Below are 18381 nucleotides of genomic sequence, written 5' to 3' on the forward strand. Positions count from 1 at the left end.
GGAAATGTGAAAAAAGTAATTCGATTAATTATTCGTTTTCAAAAATAGATAAATTAATTTCTCAAAAATATGTCTGTGAATTTTTCAGAATTTAATTCCCATTAAAAGATCTTTTGGAGTAGTTCTGCTGGGGAATTTTTGAAGTTATTAGCTATTTTTCTTTAATCTACACTACATTCGAATACTTCTAATTTGGGTAGAATAATTATAATAATTTTATATGAAGAAAACACCCAATTTCCACACTATTTTTGTAGGAAAAAATACAACAAAATACCGTTCTAACAAACTGAACGAGATGTTCAACAAAATCTAACCGCTTTCTTACTGACAAACAGGTGTTTTGTATGGGACTGTAAGACCTTTCATTTGAACATAAGTTTAAGAATGTCGGTTCTGCCGTCTCCGAGAAAAGTTAGGGTAAAAAAACGTTACATACACACACAGACATTTTGCTTACTCGACGAACTGCGTCGAATGAAATATGACACGGTTCAAAAGTCGATTTTCACAGTGATTACATAACCTTTCTATACAAGAATGGCAAAAATAGAATTTTTTTCAACGATTTTTAATTGCGAACACAGGAAGTAGAAAGTAGGAATTACGAACACAGGAAGTCATATGACTCCAGAAAAGAATTCACATGGATTCTTCAGAGATGACTGGACCGATTCTCACAAACATAGAATATTATTTTCATAGAATTCGATTTTCACAAACTTAGATTCAAATAAATGTTCTTATGGTTCCAAACAAAAATCCTGAATTTTGTTTAGATCTGTGAATGTGCAAAAATTTCCCTAGGATCCGACTTTCTGTTCCGGAGTTATAGGGTGATTAATGTAAAAATTTCAATTTAAAATTACTTACTCCCTTTTTTCAGAGATGGCGCGACCGATTTTTACAAACTTAGATTCAAATGAATGGTTTTATGATCCTATACAAAACTTCTGAATTTATTTTGGACCCGACTTCCAGTTCCGAAATTATAGGTTGAAGTATGTTAAAAATTGTATACCCCTACTTGAAGCAGCGAAACTAAAAACGTAAACAATTTTCTAAATCGGTCTCGAAACTACTCCAATTCGTATCCATTATTAGTATACGGCCAAACAAACCGATTCCGGTTATTGTTTCAAGAATCGAAGAAAATTGTTTTGAAGAATAACACCTGATTGATATGAGAAAGGCGTCATTACACCTTTAGGTGCATTGAAACAGTTTTTTTGCTTTTGGTAAAACATAGTTGTCATTTTGTTGTATTGATAGTTGAAACTATGTTGACGTTTTCCAAAAAAGTTTTTTCAATCATTTTTTATCGCGCGTCAGAGATTTCAAAATTTTCCAAATTTTGAGCATATACGACAGCTTACTGGGCGTTCAAAAGCAAGAAATTTCCATATATGTACAAGCCATGGTAAAGATTCAGAAGTGTGACGTGGCGCATGAACTGACCAAGAGACAAATAAATATCAAAAAGTGTTTCAATGATATAGAAGAAAGTCTTTCCTACATCGTATTATCACTGTTGACGAAAAACGGATTTTTTGAAATGAAATGTAATTTCCAAATGTAAGAAATCGTTGGATAATCCAGGCTAAACATCGACATTGACAATACGGCCTAATCGATACCGTCGGAAGGCATGTTGTATGTGTGGTGGGCCAAGACCGGTGTGTTCCACTTCGAGCTGCTGAAACCTAGTTAAACTGTTATCGGCGTTCGATTACAACAACAAATGAACGATTTGAACAAATGAAAGATTACGAAAAATAAACCAGAATATTAAGACAAAAGAGATGTTGCTCCATACTCTTCGGACACGGCTCCCTCCGACTACCACCTTTTTGTCTTGTTGGGCCACGCTGAGCAGCGCTTCAATTTTTTCAGAAATTCGTGTAAACGGCTCAACATTAAAGGCAGTTTAACCTGTTTACTTCTTATGGGTACCCAGTCATTCTGTATTTACTGAAAATTAATGGGCTGATGGCGCAGATGAACCTGAAAATGACAAAATATCTGAATTGAATTTTTTCATGTATTACTGCAGTATTCTGATCAGAGCGTACTGAATATTATTCGTGTGATTTAAATGAATGTGATTACGGTACTTCATAACATCTGATATGTAACTATTCCACATTGACACAACTACGTATCCGGGTTTTTGGATCTCCATAACATATATGGTTCAATTTGTGTATGGAAATCTTGAATTGATTGTTTCTCACCCAATGTAGTAAGGAGGGTTCATTGTTCTCCTGGAGTGAATGAAACCTTCCTGTATTGTTTTTTTTTTGGGTGTCGAATTTACTTCTGCTCATACATATTGCGAATCGTTCTGAATCCTTCCGGGAATGCAGAGTGGTGCTAGAGGTTTCTTTAAATGTGCATTTTGGCACCTGTAGATCGTTCAGCATCTTTCGGGGAAGCTGAACGAATTGTTTCTTTTTGTTTTGTACGGTTTTCCATTTCACCATAGTAGAGTATCTAACAAAATAGACCCGATCCATGTGCCGGAAGTCCTTTTAAACCTCCCACTCTCGCTAAATCCTCTATTTTTCGCTCGCCTGATCTTCCGGTAAGGGACATCTGAATTCGTTATCATCCGAACGCAACGATGATAGTAATGTAAATCGATCATAACGACGATTGAAATAATCAATAATTGTCATACTATTTTAACCTAGCTAAAGAAATAACCAAATGACTGAGAGCGATGGTAACTTCCTATCTAGGCGCATTTCGTTTGGGGTTTGAGAATCCATGTACTAGTAGGAATATGTTAAATTGCCGTTTTTGATCTTAGATGTATTAATTTAATTGGTCGCCTGCATCACCTACATCGACAAAATTGGTTCCAAGAATTGCCCCGTGAAAATTCGTTTGGTTTCAATTTCTTCTGTGCTAATAATCGCTCTCAGGGCGTTAATCGATTATCTACGATATTGATATGTTTTAATTACATTGGAAATGCGCTTGATCAAGCGATATGATCAGTTCTGCCCGATAGCTAGATAATCGTTTACCGTCAACTTCCTTTTATAGCAAACTAGAAAATGTGAAAACAATATTTTGATACAAAAATAACATTGTAGTAACAGTTATTGTTAAAACTATTAAGTCTTTAATGAGCAATTCTAACCCGCGGGTTAGAATTATAGTCAAGCACATACCATTTCCGATTATCAACTGGACCAGTATAAAAGGAAATCTTTGATTGAAAATCGTTCATTTCTTCTAGAGATTCAGGCGGAACTGGATGTCGAGGTCAGGTTCTCCCACCAACATCAGTACGAACAAACCAAGTATAAAGCCTCAAACGCTCAGGTCGTGCTCTCGGACTTCGGTCGTCAGGTGGCAATGAAAGCAGACTCAAATGCTCAGGTCGTGCTTTTATATGGACTTCAATCGTCTGGAGGAGAATTTAGTTCCAAAATTATGTTTCAGGAACTTAGTTCCAGAATACAGGTTTAGAATTCAGAACCTGCATGTTGGATCAAGCGATATGATCAGTTCTGCCCGATAGCTAGATAATCGTTTACCGTCAACTTCCTTTTATAGCAAACTAGAAAATGTGAAAACAATATTTTGATACAAAAATAACATTGTAGTAACAGTTATTGTTAAAACTATTAAGTCTTTAATGAGCAATTCTAACCCGCGGGTTAGAATTATAGTCAAGCACATACCATTTCCGATTATCAACTGGACCAGTATAAAAGGAAATCTTTGATTGAAAATCGTTCATTTCTTCTAGAGATTCAGGCGGAACTGGATGTCGAGGTCAGGTTCTCCCACCAACATCAGTACGAACAAACCAAGTATAAAGCCTCAAACGCTCAGGTCGTGCTCTCGGACTTCGGTCGTCAGGTGGCAATGAAAGCAGACTCAAATGCTCAGGTCGTGCTTTTATATGGACTTCAATCGTCTGGAGGAGAATTTAGTTCCAAAATTATGTTTCAGGAACTTAGTTCCAGAATACAGGTTTAGAATTCAGAACCTGCATGTTGGAACTGAATTCAGTTTCGAAACCAGTTCAAAAACTGAATTCTGAATCGTTCTAAGTTCTGAGTTTAGTTCATGAACTCAGATCCAGTCCTTAATTCCTGAATTCTTCGAGTCGGTTCTTTTTAGAATCTTTAACATATTCCCAAAGAACTGTGCGAAATTTTACTTTACTGTACTATATGCGGTCCTTTTTTCAACCAGTTGGAGTTCGTAGTTGTTGTAAGAAGTTTCTATTAAATTGCTGTATAAAATACATAGCACCGATAGGTGCATCGTTTCAAATTCTAGTAGTGAAAAAGGGGAAAGCTGGCATATTTAATACAAGTGATCAACTGATTGATATTCGAAAGTAAAAATATAACGATTCAGTTATATTCGTATTCACGACATCCAATTATGTCTGTGACATTACACACCCGTACTTTTTTCAAATTTAAATGTGTTTAATGTTCCCAAATATGTGACGTAAGCGCTGAAGCACACTTTTATTAGCTGCCCGAATCAATTTGTGTGAAATATTAGTCTGCCATTCATCTCAACGTCCCCCAGCGGTGATTGATAGTCAATTTTTGAAGCGGATAATTTTCTCATCAATATGGAGCGCTACTCCTACAAGACTACGAGAAAGCTGGAAATATACCGGAACAAAAGTTCGTAAGGTCACCCGCAGGACTTGGAAGCAAGGCTTGATAAACGTAGGAATATCTTTTGAAGCTATTTTTTCGAAATTGAAAGGTTGGACAAGAAATTTCGGATAAATAATTACTCTATGATATCGTGTGTATTTCATAATGTATTGCTGCAACATAATGGTAATTTGTCTACTTTCAACGTTTATCAACTTAAGGAAGCACACAGTTATTTAAAACATATGAGTTTAGTTAATAAAACAGTCAGAATAAAAATTGCTGCTGTTGCGTATCTTTATTTCAACAAAAATTCATTGTGTTCTGAAATTTTCGAAATGATATTGTTTTTTTTACCAAAATATAATTCAAAGTAAGAAATAATTCATCACAAAGAAATATTTCCTCGTGACACATGATAACGCATATTCTATGGTAGAAACAATACAGTTGTGCGTTTTAGTACAATGGTAACATTTTGTAAATTGTGTTTCTTAATAATGTACATGTATAACTTAACATAGGTACTATAAAATAACACAGACCTTTCTTTTAGGTAAGTTAGAAAACATTAACACAGACGAGTTTTTTATTCAAAAGAATAGTGAATTGCAATTACTTCGTAATTAAGTATTAAAGTTGTAAGTTTCTAATAAGGATGACTGGGATTATTAAAGCAAAAAATATTTATTTTCAGAGGAAGAGCTAGAATTTCATTTTGTGAATAGCTCCGTTTGAGAACTTTTATATTAAGTTTTATATTTTTATTTCGTATCAGTATTATGAATTAATCTCAATCATGTAATAAACGTCAAAATCTGATAGTTATAATATCAATCATTTTCGGTCTAAAATGTTTTTCGAAGCAATCGTTAATCGAACTACTGTTGAAACTATGTACTTAGAATTAAATATTACTAATCGTGTAGATGAAGTTGCCAAAGATTTAGCTGTGGATGAAAAATTGAAAAATAGAACAGAGGGTTATTTTATGTGAATTTGGTTAAACGTTGCACGGATGAAGTTCGATAAAAAAAAGCATTTCTAAGTATTTAATTTACATGGTGTTCCTTCTTTTTAATTTACATGGTGTTCCATCTTTTGCTTCTTTTACACAGAGAGTATGTTGACACACAAGTATGTTATAACTATGTCAATTTCTAGTGATGCATATGCCAGTGTGATCAAAGAGAAAACAATTTGTATAAATCAAATCAACTACATATTTCTAGTAGAAAGCTTTTACAATAAAAATTGAAACAATATTGAGATAAATTTGATTGATGAGAATGCTTATTAAGGAGCAAGATTCTTTGCAAGCGTAAAAGTAATGTCAACAATGTGTGCGTAAAAACAAATTCCGGTGCTTCTTTTCCTGATTTGAATCAATAAATCTTCCATATGGTTGAAAAACAAACCAATTGGTTCATTCTGCTTAAAATTGCAATTCAAGATCAGCAAAAATCTTAGTCTAAAACTCTTCTGTTTTCCTTAAAATTGCTTGAGAAAAAATATTTCAGTTTCAGCTTACTTCCACTGACACATTTGATTAGCAACAGACACATTCCTATATGGATTTCCTCTTGCAGAAATTATTGCGATATAAAGATTTACGTACCTTCTATAAGTAAACCCGCAAAATAGGAAATTTAACACGGAAAGGCAATGGATGTGGAATGTTGTCGTGAAACTATTTATTTTTTCCGCAAAACTGCTTTTGTAACAGAAAATATTCAGTTTTGTTTATTTTGTGTAGCGCAATCTAATACAAATCCATTGGAGCAGTGTTGCTAACTTTTTTATTAGGGAATTGAAATCTACATTCATAAATTGTAAGCAATTTTCCCTCAAACGTTGGTGAAGAATTTATCAAAACTGATATTTCATCTAAAAAGTCAGGCTTTACGTTCGTTTGAGAATAAATTATTGCTAAAAAAGATTGTTTGAAACTCAATCGTGCAAGCCACTTTGATGAACTGGTTGTACTGTATATATGAATACACAAATTACCAATACAAGTTAACTTGGTTTACTCATGATCCTTAACAAAAGAGAAACTCTTATTGGTTTATGTGACCTTATGAAATGTTCACGTCGAATTGTCGAATGTACGTTATTTGGCATAAGTTTGGCTTAAATTCGTTTGGCATAACATCATTTTTTTCAAAAGGGCGTAAAGGCAAGTGACAGTTACTCTTTAATCACTCTCTCTTTTGATTATTCTGAAGTGATTAAAAAGATTTTCTTTGATATCACTATTCTGTTTGAAAGTTGAAAGTTTCGGGTATCACTTCATGCGCCCTTTTGAAAAATTAACCGAGATTTGGCATACAATAAAGTGACGTTCTGTTTTGTTTAGCATAATTCTGATATTTGATTCGATTTGAACCGATTATTAACGCCAATTACAGGCTTTGTTTCCTAAGCGAGAGGCCTTCGTTTCAGATTGGTTATGGACGACTCGAACTGTGTCACCTTAGCGGCTTTGCGCTGTCGAGGTTGCCTTGTCCTCGTTATGAAATAAAATTTGAAAAAATATACAGAAATAAAATTATGAGCTCTGAACTTCGTTCCTCTTACAAAATAACTCATAGCAAGCAGACTTTATGCCACGAAAACTTTTGCATAACACTTATTTCATTCGTGTCAAGATAATAGAGAGTAAGAATTCTTAGTTATACTTGAGTGTTATAAATAGAAGTAGTAGGAGCGCAGATTTAGCGATGGCGCGATCTCAGCCAAAACTGCGACTAAACGAGCGCTTCATTTGCTAGCTACTCGAGAAAAGCTAACTCCTGAATTCTTGTCACTTTTATGAATCAATTTCCAACTAGATAGCGTTTAATTGGGATTAATCGAAATAGTACATGAGAGTAAATCAACCAGCTGGATAAAAAATAATCAATATCCAGCATGGAATATTTTCTTAATGAATTTTTCTGGTGTATTATAAAAATCTCAAGTCCTCATTACAGCCAAACCTTTATTCAAATAAACGCGCTAGCGGTGGCAGTGCACACGGAATGTATTCTGTATAAACGAAAGTGAAGTGCGTTCGGCCCCCGAAGAAACATTCGACAGTTAAAAGCCAGTCATCAGTCTCTTGGCGAAAACTGAATATATAATCTTCAGCACTATCCATTCTAGTGAAGATAGTTGCTGGCTATGAATTCCCTCTCAGCAGGCCGTTCTATTTTGTTGGTCTTTGAGCGCTTGTTGAACGACATATTGCACGAAATATTCGTTCAATTTGCTGGAACGGTTTGTTGTTGTTTTTTCTCTTGCAAAAACAGTGTGAAAGTTAAGTGTTACCTTTACATAGAAAGAAAATTTTTTGTTATTCTACGTGAAGTAGAAGTATTGTGCAGGTATGTAGTGTTAGTTTAAAAAATAAGTGGAAAAAACTTCAGAAATTCTGCAGTAAAACTAGTTCAACGGGGCTCCAACTCCTCATGATAAAAAATGGCTCAACAATGGGCCTCTGTCTGCCGGGTTTGTTGAACGAAAAAAATGGCATTCGGTTCAGACCGTTGAAAAAATCGGCAAACGAAGACCCCGTGTTGACCTCCCGTTGAAAGATTGATTGGACTTTCATTGTACCAATGATCCAACGTATTGGACCAATAAAGGGCCACCGTTGAACGTTTTTTTCTAAGAGGGTTGTAGGTTTAGACATTCTCTCTTACCGAGAGAAGAAGAAACAGTGGTACTTATACATACCATGACCAAATAGCCACAGTGTAGCTTCTGTTATATAAAAAATATCTGAACTCAGTGATATTTTTCCTAACATTATCCCAACGCGCTAGAAATATCTGACGGAAAGGATTTTTCTGAATTTGAGAATGACGGAATGTCACAAAGCCTTTGATTTTTTAAATCTCAATGCAATCAAGATTTGATTGTTTATGAAAAGTATTTTAGTACACAAAACAGAAAACCAGTAAATTTTACGAAATGTTTTTCGAAAATGTATATATACTAGTTGTCCCGGAGAAATTCGTCTCTCCCGAAATTCATATCTGGATTCAAAATATTTCTGGCAATCGTGAATTTATACTATATTCTGAAGAACTAACAAAGGATCTAAGTTACTCGCATTTAACAGCAAATTTGTTACGTTTATTAATCGAACTGAGTACTCTGAGTTATTCTAATAAAGCGTAACCATTCTCTTTTTTTTCTTTTCACTCACATGTAGCCAAGAAAATAATTGGCTTGGCATAACCGATGGAGTTGGTACATGAAATTTCCGAATTAAATGGCATTTTTTTTGTAAAATTCGACTTTCTGGAAATTTCGAGATTTCCGAAATCGATTATTTCATTTTCTTATAAACATACAACAAATATACACTACATTACTTATGTTTCGAAAACGTACAATTGTAAATAATGCAATTCGGACTAAACACCGGATGTCGAATATGTTGGTTGACATGCCGTTGAAGTTCTTCTACATATCCTATAATAACTTCCCGACAGTGAAAGTAGGATCTTAATCGAGTAGGATCTTGTTTTTAATGACCACCGGAAATTTTCTCTGAAACATTTTGTCAGAAAATAATTATCTACTGCTAAGCGAAAATGTAAAACGTAAGTGACAGTGATCTAGTCGACTTTCGGCAGAAGCTAACACATGTTTCGAAATGTCGGTAAACTACCGAGCTCGAGAGTTGGGTTTAAGTGTGTAGTGAACATAATATTTTCTGTACCATATTTTGCGTAAAACCAAAGGTGAATATTTTCGCCCCTGGTTATCTTATGTTGAAATTGTGCAGAATTTCAAGAGCCTAACTACACTCAATTTTCGTAAGAGAACATAATAAGCTCTAGCATACGATTAAAGGCAAACTGAATCACTAATGTATTATATGTATGTTTCATAAAATAGATCATTTACTTGTTAGAATACAGAAAAAATACAAGAATAATAACCAATAATTATTGTAATCGATCCACCGTCTGATACTTCATATGAAATTATGCCAAACAATTGTGCCGAATGAAACAGTATATCATTATATGTTATGCCGAGTACGTTAGGCCAAGAAAACGCTACGAACTCTGTAGAAACAAAAAGTCCACAAAATCTTCGCTTCGGAATGTTATTAGAAAGGCTATCACTGTGGAACCCGACTTTTGAACCGAGCCCGGAGAGCAGAATGTTATATACCATTCGACTCAGCTCGACGAGATAGGAAAATGTCTGTGTGTGTGACAAATATTGTCACTCAGTTTTCTCGGAGATGGCTAAGCCGATTTTACCAAACTTAGAATCATCTGAAAGCTCTTAAGATGCCATAAGAAAATCTCAATTTTCATTCGAATCAAACTCCTGGTTCCGGAGGTACAGTGATTAGTGAAAAATGCCAATTAAATTTTTTTTTCATAAGCCACCCTTCTTATATTGGCTAGTGAATTTCTCTAGTTAGCAGAATATGATAGTCTGTTATCAAATAAACCATTGATAGTCCCATAAATGATTTGCTGAATTTTATATAACTGCCGGTACATTATTTCCGGCTACCGATACATTATTTCCAAAATTCAAATTGTCTAGAGAATCGTAAAAAAAATTTGAAGGTCATATTAGCTTATGGTTTATGGAAATGTGATAAAATGGAACTCACTTCACTTTCTCATATATGATTGTATAGTAGTGTACAACAGAAATCTTCAAAACTATTTTCGAAATTTTGTTAAATTGTAACATTTTCGATAAAATTTTGCTGTAATGTATAGGAGAAAACTAATAATATGATAAAGGCATCATTACACCACTAGGTGGATTAAAACAGTTTTTTCGTTTAGGCAGACCTCGGAACCTATATTCAGCGAACAAAACCTGCCTAGTGCTACGTTCGTATTGACACATTGCATTTAACTTCCAGCCCAGAAATGGGGATTTTACAACTCTCTGATATTAATAGAATATAGAGAGCTTCCAAAATTTGATAAAGCTTTGTTCAAGGTGCAAAATTACTCTGAACTTTTTTTGAACTTAAGATTCAGCGGGGTTAAGAAAGTTTATTGGTGGCTGTGAGGAATCAGGTGAAATTATTTCGAAATAGAAGAGTCTATTTGTCCGAATTAGTCCAGAATTTAGAATGATTTGCCCCTAGTACAAAAAAAAATTTTCAAACAAAATACCCGCATTAGGTTAAATATTTGAATGATTTTCAATAAATGACTGATAAACTATATTATTAGAATAATGTACTTATTCTTAGAGCTTATCAAATAAACAACTGTTCAAATGTTTAACTGCATAATATTAAAATCAATTTATTGGTGAATTTACAGTGAAAATTAGCATGGTACGGAGTAAACGTAGAATAGCAAAATAAGAAAAAAATACCATGTTGCAATTGTTTGGATGAAAACGGTCCAACATAATGAAAAAATATCCGACTTTGGTGATATAAAGTATAAAGGAAATATACATTCAATAATTGTAACCTTTTCCTTTACAGTAAAACCAAATACACTGAAGTCTTTTTTATGCGAGTTTACGTACCGCATGAAAAAAACGCATAACTCTGAAAATTCGCATGAAAGAAAACCGCATAACTCTGAAAATTCGCATAAAAAAACTGCATAACTTTGAAAATTCGCATAAAAACTGCATAAAAAAAGACCTTAGTGTATAGTATATATCAATATGGATCATTCTTGAGATTCACGAGGTACATCACAGTAAAGTGCGGTAGCAAAAAGGTTCCTAATACACTACAATTTTTTTAATGCACATATGACAGTTCTCCCAATCAAGCTGTAATTAAGCTGTGAATATGGTTTATATTCGCAATCTGATACCAACTCGGATGAAAACATATTGTTTTTATAAAAATTCAAATATATGATATATCAATATGGAGCACTTTAACGAATTGAACACAAATCGAAAAAGACACAATAACACCATCTCGTGACGGAAAAGGCTATTAGTTCAGTCATGTTTAATGTTTAGCGTGCACTCAGAAGCCAAAATGTCAAAAATAATTGAGCATGATGCCCACATAGAGGTGTGAACATTTTCATATTTAAATGTTTTTCCTGACGAAAGTAAATATCGCCTACAAAAAATGTAGAATTCAACGTTGCCAGGTATACCGATTCATCGGTATTTATACATATATTTGACCTCTATACCGCGATACAGGTATGCAGTCTCAAAATACAGATAATTCACGGATCGTACAGTTAAATACCGATTTTTGATAATAGCATGGATAGACAGGCTTTGGTGCTTTGGTGCTTTGGTCACATTTCCGTGAACTTATGTTGACGAGAATCTGATACCGATATGGTACAGATTTTTGCGCCGAATAGATTTTTGGAAAAATGACCTGGCAACGCTGGTAGAATTACGCTCTTTTAGACCTATCGTCTTCACTTTCAACAGTTATGAAGTAATATTTAACTTTGCTCATGAATGTTATGAATAGTTCTGAAAAGTCGAAATCTATAGGCTGTGAAGGCAGTGTTTGGCAGATCACTTCTGATATATAGAACAAAATTAAAGTGAAATGAACGGTGTATTACAAATTACTTTGATTGCGATATTTTTTCATTGCGTTCATGACCCTCCCGTGGTTGATGGGCTTGACGGTATTGCAAACATCATCAGATACGATTAACTATTGTTACAATTTAATATAAATATGTGTTATAACTTTTAGTTCAATTATTGAGTTTATTGAGTGAGGCATGAAACGATTTGAATAAGATGTTGATTGCAATACGCTCCAACATCCGGGGTTGGAGAGGCCGGTAGGGCTTAACTGAGCTCTTTTTTATGTTTCATTTTCATACTACCGGCCCTTATTACCGATGTGAAGTGGAAATTAAGCGAAATGAACGTACCCCAGTCAGGTTTCACACGATAACGGAATAGTTGAATGGTGAATTAAGTTCATCTTTGACGTTTATTCTGTGAGGTTGTGTGTGCTCGTGTGGGATCTGATGGATGAGGTGATATGTGAGTGAAGTATAAGTGAAGTGGAATGCAAGAACGGTAATAAAGGCCACCGTTTCAGCTCAGGACTAACGATCGACCAATAAAAGAGATCGAAATTGGGTGACGGCACCTCCATTCATCTCAAATCCATTAGTCATTTCATATATGAAAACCATTGGTTAGAGCGAGATCTGTTGTGTCTGTTCGATAGATTGACTTCGAGAGTGAGATGAGGTTAGGAGTATTTCGCGTCGCTATAACAGCGATATCGTACATTTTCTGAACTACTTTTATGCGGTATTGCTTATCAGAGATGAAGCAAAAATTTTGTATTTGATTTCATCACAATTCATTTGTTGAAAGTCGAGTAATCGGTAGAATAATATGGTGACTCTATTAATGAAATGACTATTGGCACAATGAATTTAGTTAAAATCTATTAGAATTTTTGTATTAGAATTATTATCTATTAGAATTTACTATTTAATCAATGTTACAATATTTGTGTGTGAAATACATATTTGTATATATGGATATGTATGTACACATGTGTGTATATGTATGTATATATGTGTGTACGTCAGTATGCCTTGGTGCCTGTATATATTTATACATGTATGTATGTATGCGTTGTATCAAACCGTATATGGTGATACCTTTCGATTGTGAGTGAATAAAATGTTGATTGCATTACGCTCCAACATCCGGGGTTGGAGAGGCCGGTAGGGCTTAACTGAGCTCTTTTTATGTTTTATTTTCACACTACCGGTCCCTATAACCAGTGTGAAGTAGAAGTTAAGTGGAGTGATCATATCCCAATTGGGTTTCACACGATGACAACAGGTGAACGGTGAATCGAGTCCATATTTGACGTTTATTGGTGGTTTGTGTACAATGGATTACTGTGGAATGAGAGAGAATATTGTAGAATAGAACGGAATAATAATGAGTTAATCAATGGGCAAACCACTGATAGCTGTCAAACGATGTTCATCCAGTTTGTATTGTAAGGATGGATATATCGTTTGGGACCTGATGGGTGAGATGATGTGTGAGTGAAATGTAAGAGTAAGTGCATGCGAGAATAGTAATAAAGGCCACCGTTTCAGCTCAGGACTAACGATCGATCATTAGAAGAGATAGAAATTGGGTAACGGTACCTCCATTCATCTCAAATCCATTAGTCATTTCATATACGAGAACCATTAGTTATAGTGAGCTCTGTTATCTCTGTTTGATAGATTAATTTCAGAAGTAACATGAAATTTGGAGCATTTTGCTTCGCTAAAACAGCAGTATTGAACCACTTCTGAACTACTGCTATGCGTTATTGCTTCTTAGAGACGAGGCAAAGGCTTTGTATTTATCACAAATCATTTATTAAAAGTCGAGTGATCGCTAAAATAACATGGTGACTCTACTAATGAGATGACTATTGGTACACTAGTTTTAGTTAGGATCTATCAGAGTAGAAATAGTAATTCAATGTTTTAATGCTTGCGTGTGGAATACATGTGGGTATGTATGCATGTGTGTATGTATGTGACTGTGTGTATATATGTGTTTTTGTGTGTATATACAATATACATTTTACCGTGCCTTTGAGTGCGTTGTACCACATTGGTAGTGATGCATTTCGATTGTGGGTCAGTGTACACCAGATGCTCAAAAGTGCCTGAGCGGATGGTAACACTGTCAAGGATCAACTGAAGACAACTAAATGTGAACATGCTGTAGCAATACTTATGGGACCCAAGGGTCAATATAATTTAAATAAAAATGCATGTTCTCAGTTTTTTTTTTCGTCAAACCATCATGACCGGCCGTACAAAGATGTCATTAAAAAAACACTAATCCTTTTTTGTCTTTTTTTTTTTTTTTTTTTGTTCGGAAATGGATGACTGAGCATAACCAAGAAATCCGGAATAAAGAATAAGATACTCAAGAAAAGCAGGAACAAATGTGATAAATGTGGAACTGAAAAATTGGAAAATAATTTAATTACCACGCTTAGGAAATCTTAGATACAAAATGGAACATCGGTAAGAATAAAAAGACCATTGCATACAACTAACTTTTACATTTCAGGGAATAAAATAACATCAGCAAAAGTACGGAATGGAAATAAAATAGAAGGACAACAAAAGACACTTACAATTGAATAGAACACTGGAATTAAGGTAAAACAGAATATAAACTAAGACCAAAGGTAAGAAAACCAACATGAATAAATAATAGAAACTGTTGGGTAATAATATGATTTCCTCATATTGAAAGAGGCGTTTATATGGCGCGCATGCGCTAATTCGGCCTGATACAAATTAACGGGGAGGGCAATACATTTTGGACAGGGCTGTAAAAAGCTGATTGGAACCCTTTCCCCACCAAAATGTAATATAAGGAACTATAAGGATATTTTTTCATTGCGTTCTTGACATTGAATTTAAAATAGCTGCACATTACCTTTTTTCTCTTATATAAATATGTGTGAAATGTGCACGCAAAACTAAACAAATTAATCTTAATGTTAGTTCCAGAATTTTACCAACATTACCGAATATACAACTTCTTGATTTGAAAAATTACGGTTACGGTGATATAAATATACAATATCAGATGGTGTTACTGTGATGTCTTTTTCGATTTGTATTGAATTCGTTAAAGTGATCCATATTGAAATATAATATATTTGGTAAAACGCTAGCATTGAAATAAAAATATGTATTGAATCTCTAGAATTACTTACGGAGGGGCGTCAATTTTCAGGTAGATCTAATTATTTGTAACGACCATGTACCCGTCGATTATGGCGATAGAAGCTTTGCACAAACCGGAAGGAGACATTGCATGGCTCGCAAATGAACGGTTTTTCACCTGTATGTTTTGTCATGTGCGTTCTGAGCAAGCAGGGCCATTCGAATGTTTCGTCGCAGTACAGACACCCTATCGATTTCTTTAATCCCTTGGGAGATTTGGAATCGTCGATTAGGCGATGGTTAGCTTCCATGTGATTTTGAAGCTCTTCTGTACTGCTAAAAAATTCTTCGCATTCGACACAGTAGTTATTGAAATCACTGAGAAGCGGCATACTTGATGGACTATTTGCTGACGTTAAGTCTTCCGATATAGCTTCTTGATGATGCCTACGACTATGATGCTCCAGTTTTCCAATTCGATTAAAACGTTTGCCACATATTTTGCAGTCAAGTCGTGTAACTTTGTGCGTTTGTTCGTGGACGTACAAGTTCAAAGCTGATACAAGCTCTTTCCCGCATAGTTTACACTTGTGAGTACCTTTGTCATTTTCGCTATTGCAGACATTATGCAAAAGCGGTAATTCGTCGTAGTTGATCCAGTCCCTCGATTGACTTTCTTCGCTTTCTGTATCTTCACTAGTTGGTGTTGGTAGTGCAGGTGGCTCTGGTTCAACAGGCTCGTCAATAAAGCTTATATGGAACACTTGGCCATTTTTTACTACGACTTGTTCCATTTGACCCATATCGTTCAAATGTGTTCGCTCCTGATTGTCCACAACTACAGGCACAGGCACCGGTGGTACACCTACTGGAAAGTGTTGTTGAGGTGGATGGAAGTTGAAATGATTTGCTGGTATTATTGCAGGAGGTGGTTGTGATCCTGGTTGCATTGCCTGAAGCGATGCTAAAGATGGTTGAAACCGTGGATAAGTTCGAGAAACTGGTCCCAGCATTGGATTTGGACATGCATTTGGTACCATTAACCCTGCTGGAAATGGTATTCCAGTTGGCGGAGGCGGCAGGAAATTAAAATTCCCGTTATCAAATTGCGTACTAACGATCATTGATGGAGGATGCTGTGGTGTGTGAGGATAGCCGACAGGGCCCCCATCAAACTCATTCCAATAATTGAACAATGAATCTTCTGAATATTGATTTGACTGCATCGAAAATAAAAACAGGCAATCCACTACTTAGCTTAATATATAAAAACACACATTTGCACTATTGCTGGAAATTTGAGAAACTATCTTCGAATCTTTAAGAAACTATCTTCGAATTTTTAAGCAACTTCGACCAGGTAGAAATATTAAAATTGCTTATTTTCTGCAGTTTAGGTCTGATGAGCGACCGAACTTGGAAATGAAATTTATTGACATTTTCCTTCATACGTCAATACGTCATTATTCGCCAGTGTGACCAGATGCATTTATTACAATTCTCGCTCATCTACACTAAAAAAAGAACCATAGTAACCGTAACCTGTTTTTCATTGTCATTTCAACTAGGGTAACAGAGGTATTTTGGCCCACTTTAGGATTGATTTTATTTTGGCCCACTTTGTAAAAATATCCACCAAATGTTGTAATATCTTCCAAAAACTCTTTCGCAATAGGTTATTTAATGTGATTAGCTTGAAATGGATGCAACGTGGTTTACTTAACATCGATTAAATCCATAAAGTTTGTTAGGTGGGCCAAAATATATGAAGTGGCCAAAATACCTCTGTTAGCCTATACGCTTAAAAAGTGTCAACAATCATGATATATAACTATTCACCATTTGTATTGTATAAATTACTAGACAACAAGGACTACGACTTGACTAAACTATTTGTATTTATGACTTTTCTGGCATGGTCATCCTGACAATAGTAGTCATCTCAAATATAAGAACAAATAGTTAAAATTACAATTTCTAGTAAGGTGAAATTGCTCTCGAGCCTTGATATATATGAGAAGCGAAATAGTTATTGCTACTAGTAAATATGTTTACAATATAATAATGTTACCATAAATAGATACATGGTTTAAAAGACGATTATGAAGTTTGAAAACACTATTCATGTAGTCCATATCAACAGAATTTATGTAGTTAGTACATTATCGTATAGTGTTTTTCAACCTACTATGTATTACATTTGTGCTGACTATACAAATTGTCAATGAACGGGTGTGCTGTTATTGTCACATAAGGTTACAATTTAGCAGAAAATTTCGTACATGGGTAACACATCAGTGATGGATTTGAACAAAATATTATATATTGTGACTGTGTACTTTGGTAGGTCTTGCAGGTAGGTAAAGTTTGTAGCCTTACTAGTTTTCGTCGTTGAAATTCAATTTTTCAACCATTTTTCCGGCAACGGTTATGTTTTCCAGTGAAATCAACATCTCGTATACGGTTTATTATTCATTATCGATCGCTGTAGAAACAACATCAAGCGATTGATGAAAAGGAAGATTATCATTTGATTCCCGGATTCGATTCGCTCGAATCCAACGGAAAATCGCAGGTGGGTATCGTGGTTTGCATCTGGACTTGGCTAATAATTTCTTTCCTGCTGCCAATTCCTGCTTCAAGAAAAACTCCACCGGACAAGGCCTTGGATCAACTGATGCTATCAAGCAATGCTAAGCAATATTTCACCAGGTATATTATCATTTGATTTGATGCAAAAATGAAATAGAGTTTAATGAAATTATTTTGTTGTTCTTATTTTAGAATTTAAATTCATAAAACTTTTTAACATTAGCTCATGTTTTGCAGATCTTCAGTATTGTTGTATCAACCACTCCTTTTAGTTTCAAAGTAACTAGAAGTGAAATGTCAAAAATACCATGACTCTGGTTATAGCAAAAACTACAATGTAAAAAAATATTCGGTCATGGTTAGGCTAACCATCTCTATCGTATTAGTTATTCATACAACACACTGTTCAATATTACTATTCTAGAGCCGATACCATTCATACACTGAGAAAAGAACCATAGTAACCGCAACCTGTTTTTCATAGTCATTTC

The 18381-nt window shown here is 34.8% G+C and overlaps 1 protein-coding gene across 1 annotated transcript; it reads right to left on the reverse strand.

The window, feature by feature from the left end:
• Nucleotides 1–121: 121 nt before the first annotated feature.
• Nucleotides 122–16736, reverse strand: LOC131434405 (zinc finger protein 366-like). The gene is made up of 2 exons (XM_058601080.1): nt 15349–16736; nt 122–5590 (listed from the first exon to the last, which is right to left on the reverse strand). The coding sequence occupies exon 1, from the start codon at nt 16522–16524 to the stop codon at nt 15379–15381; it is 1146 nt and encodes a 381-aa protein (XP_058457063.1). The 5' UTR covers nt 16525–16736; the 3' UTR covers nt 122–5590; nt 15349–15378.
• Between the last annotated feature and the right edge of the window lie 1645 nt (nt 16737–18381).

Source organism: Malaya genurostris, chromosome 3, assembly GCF_030247185.1.
Source record: "Malaya genurostris strain Urasoe2022 chromosome 3, Malgen_1.1, whole genome shotgun sequence".
In the NCBI taxonomy this organism is placed as follows: Eukaryota; Metazoa; Arthropoda; class Insecta; order Diptera; family Culicidae; genus Malaya; species Malaya genurostris.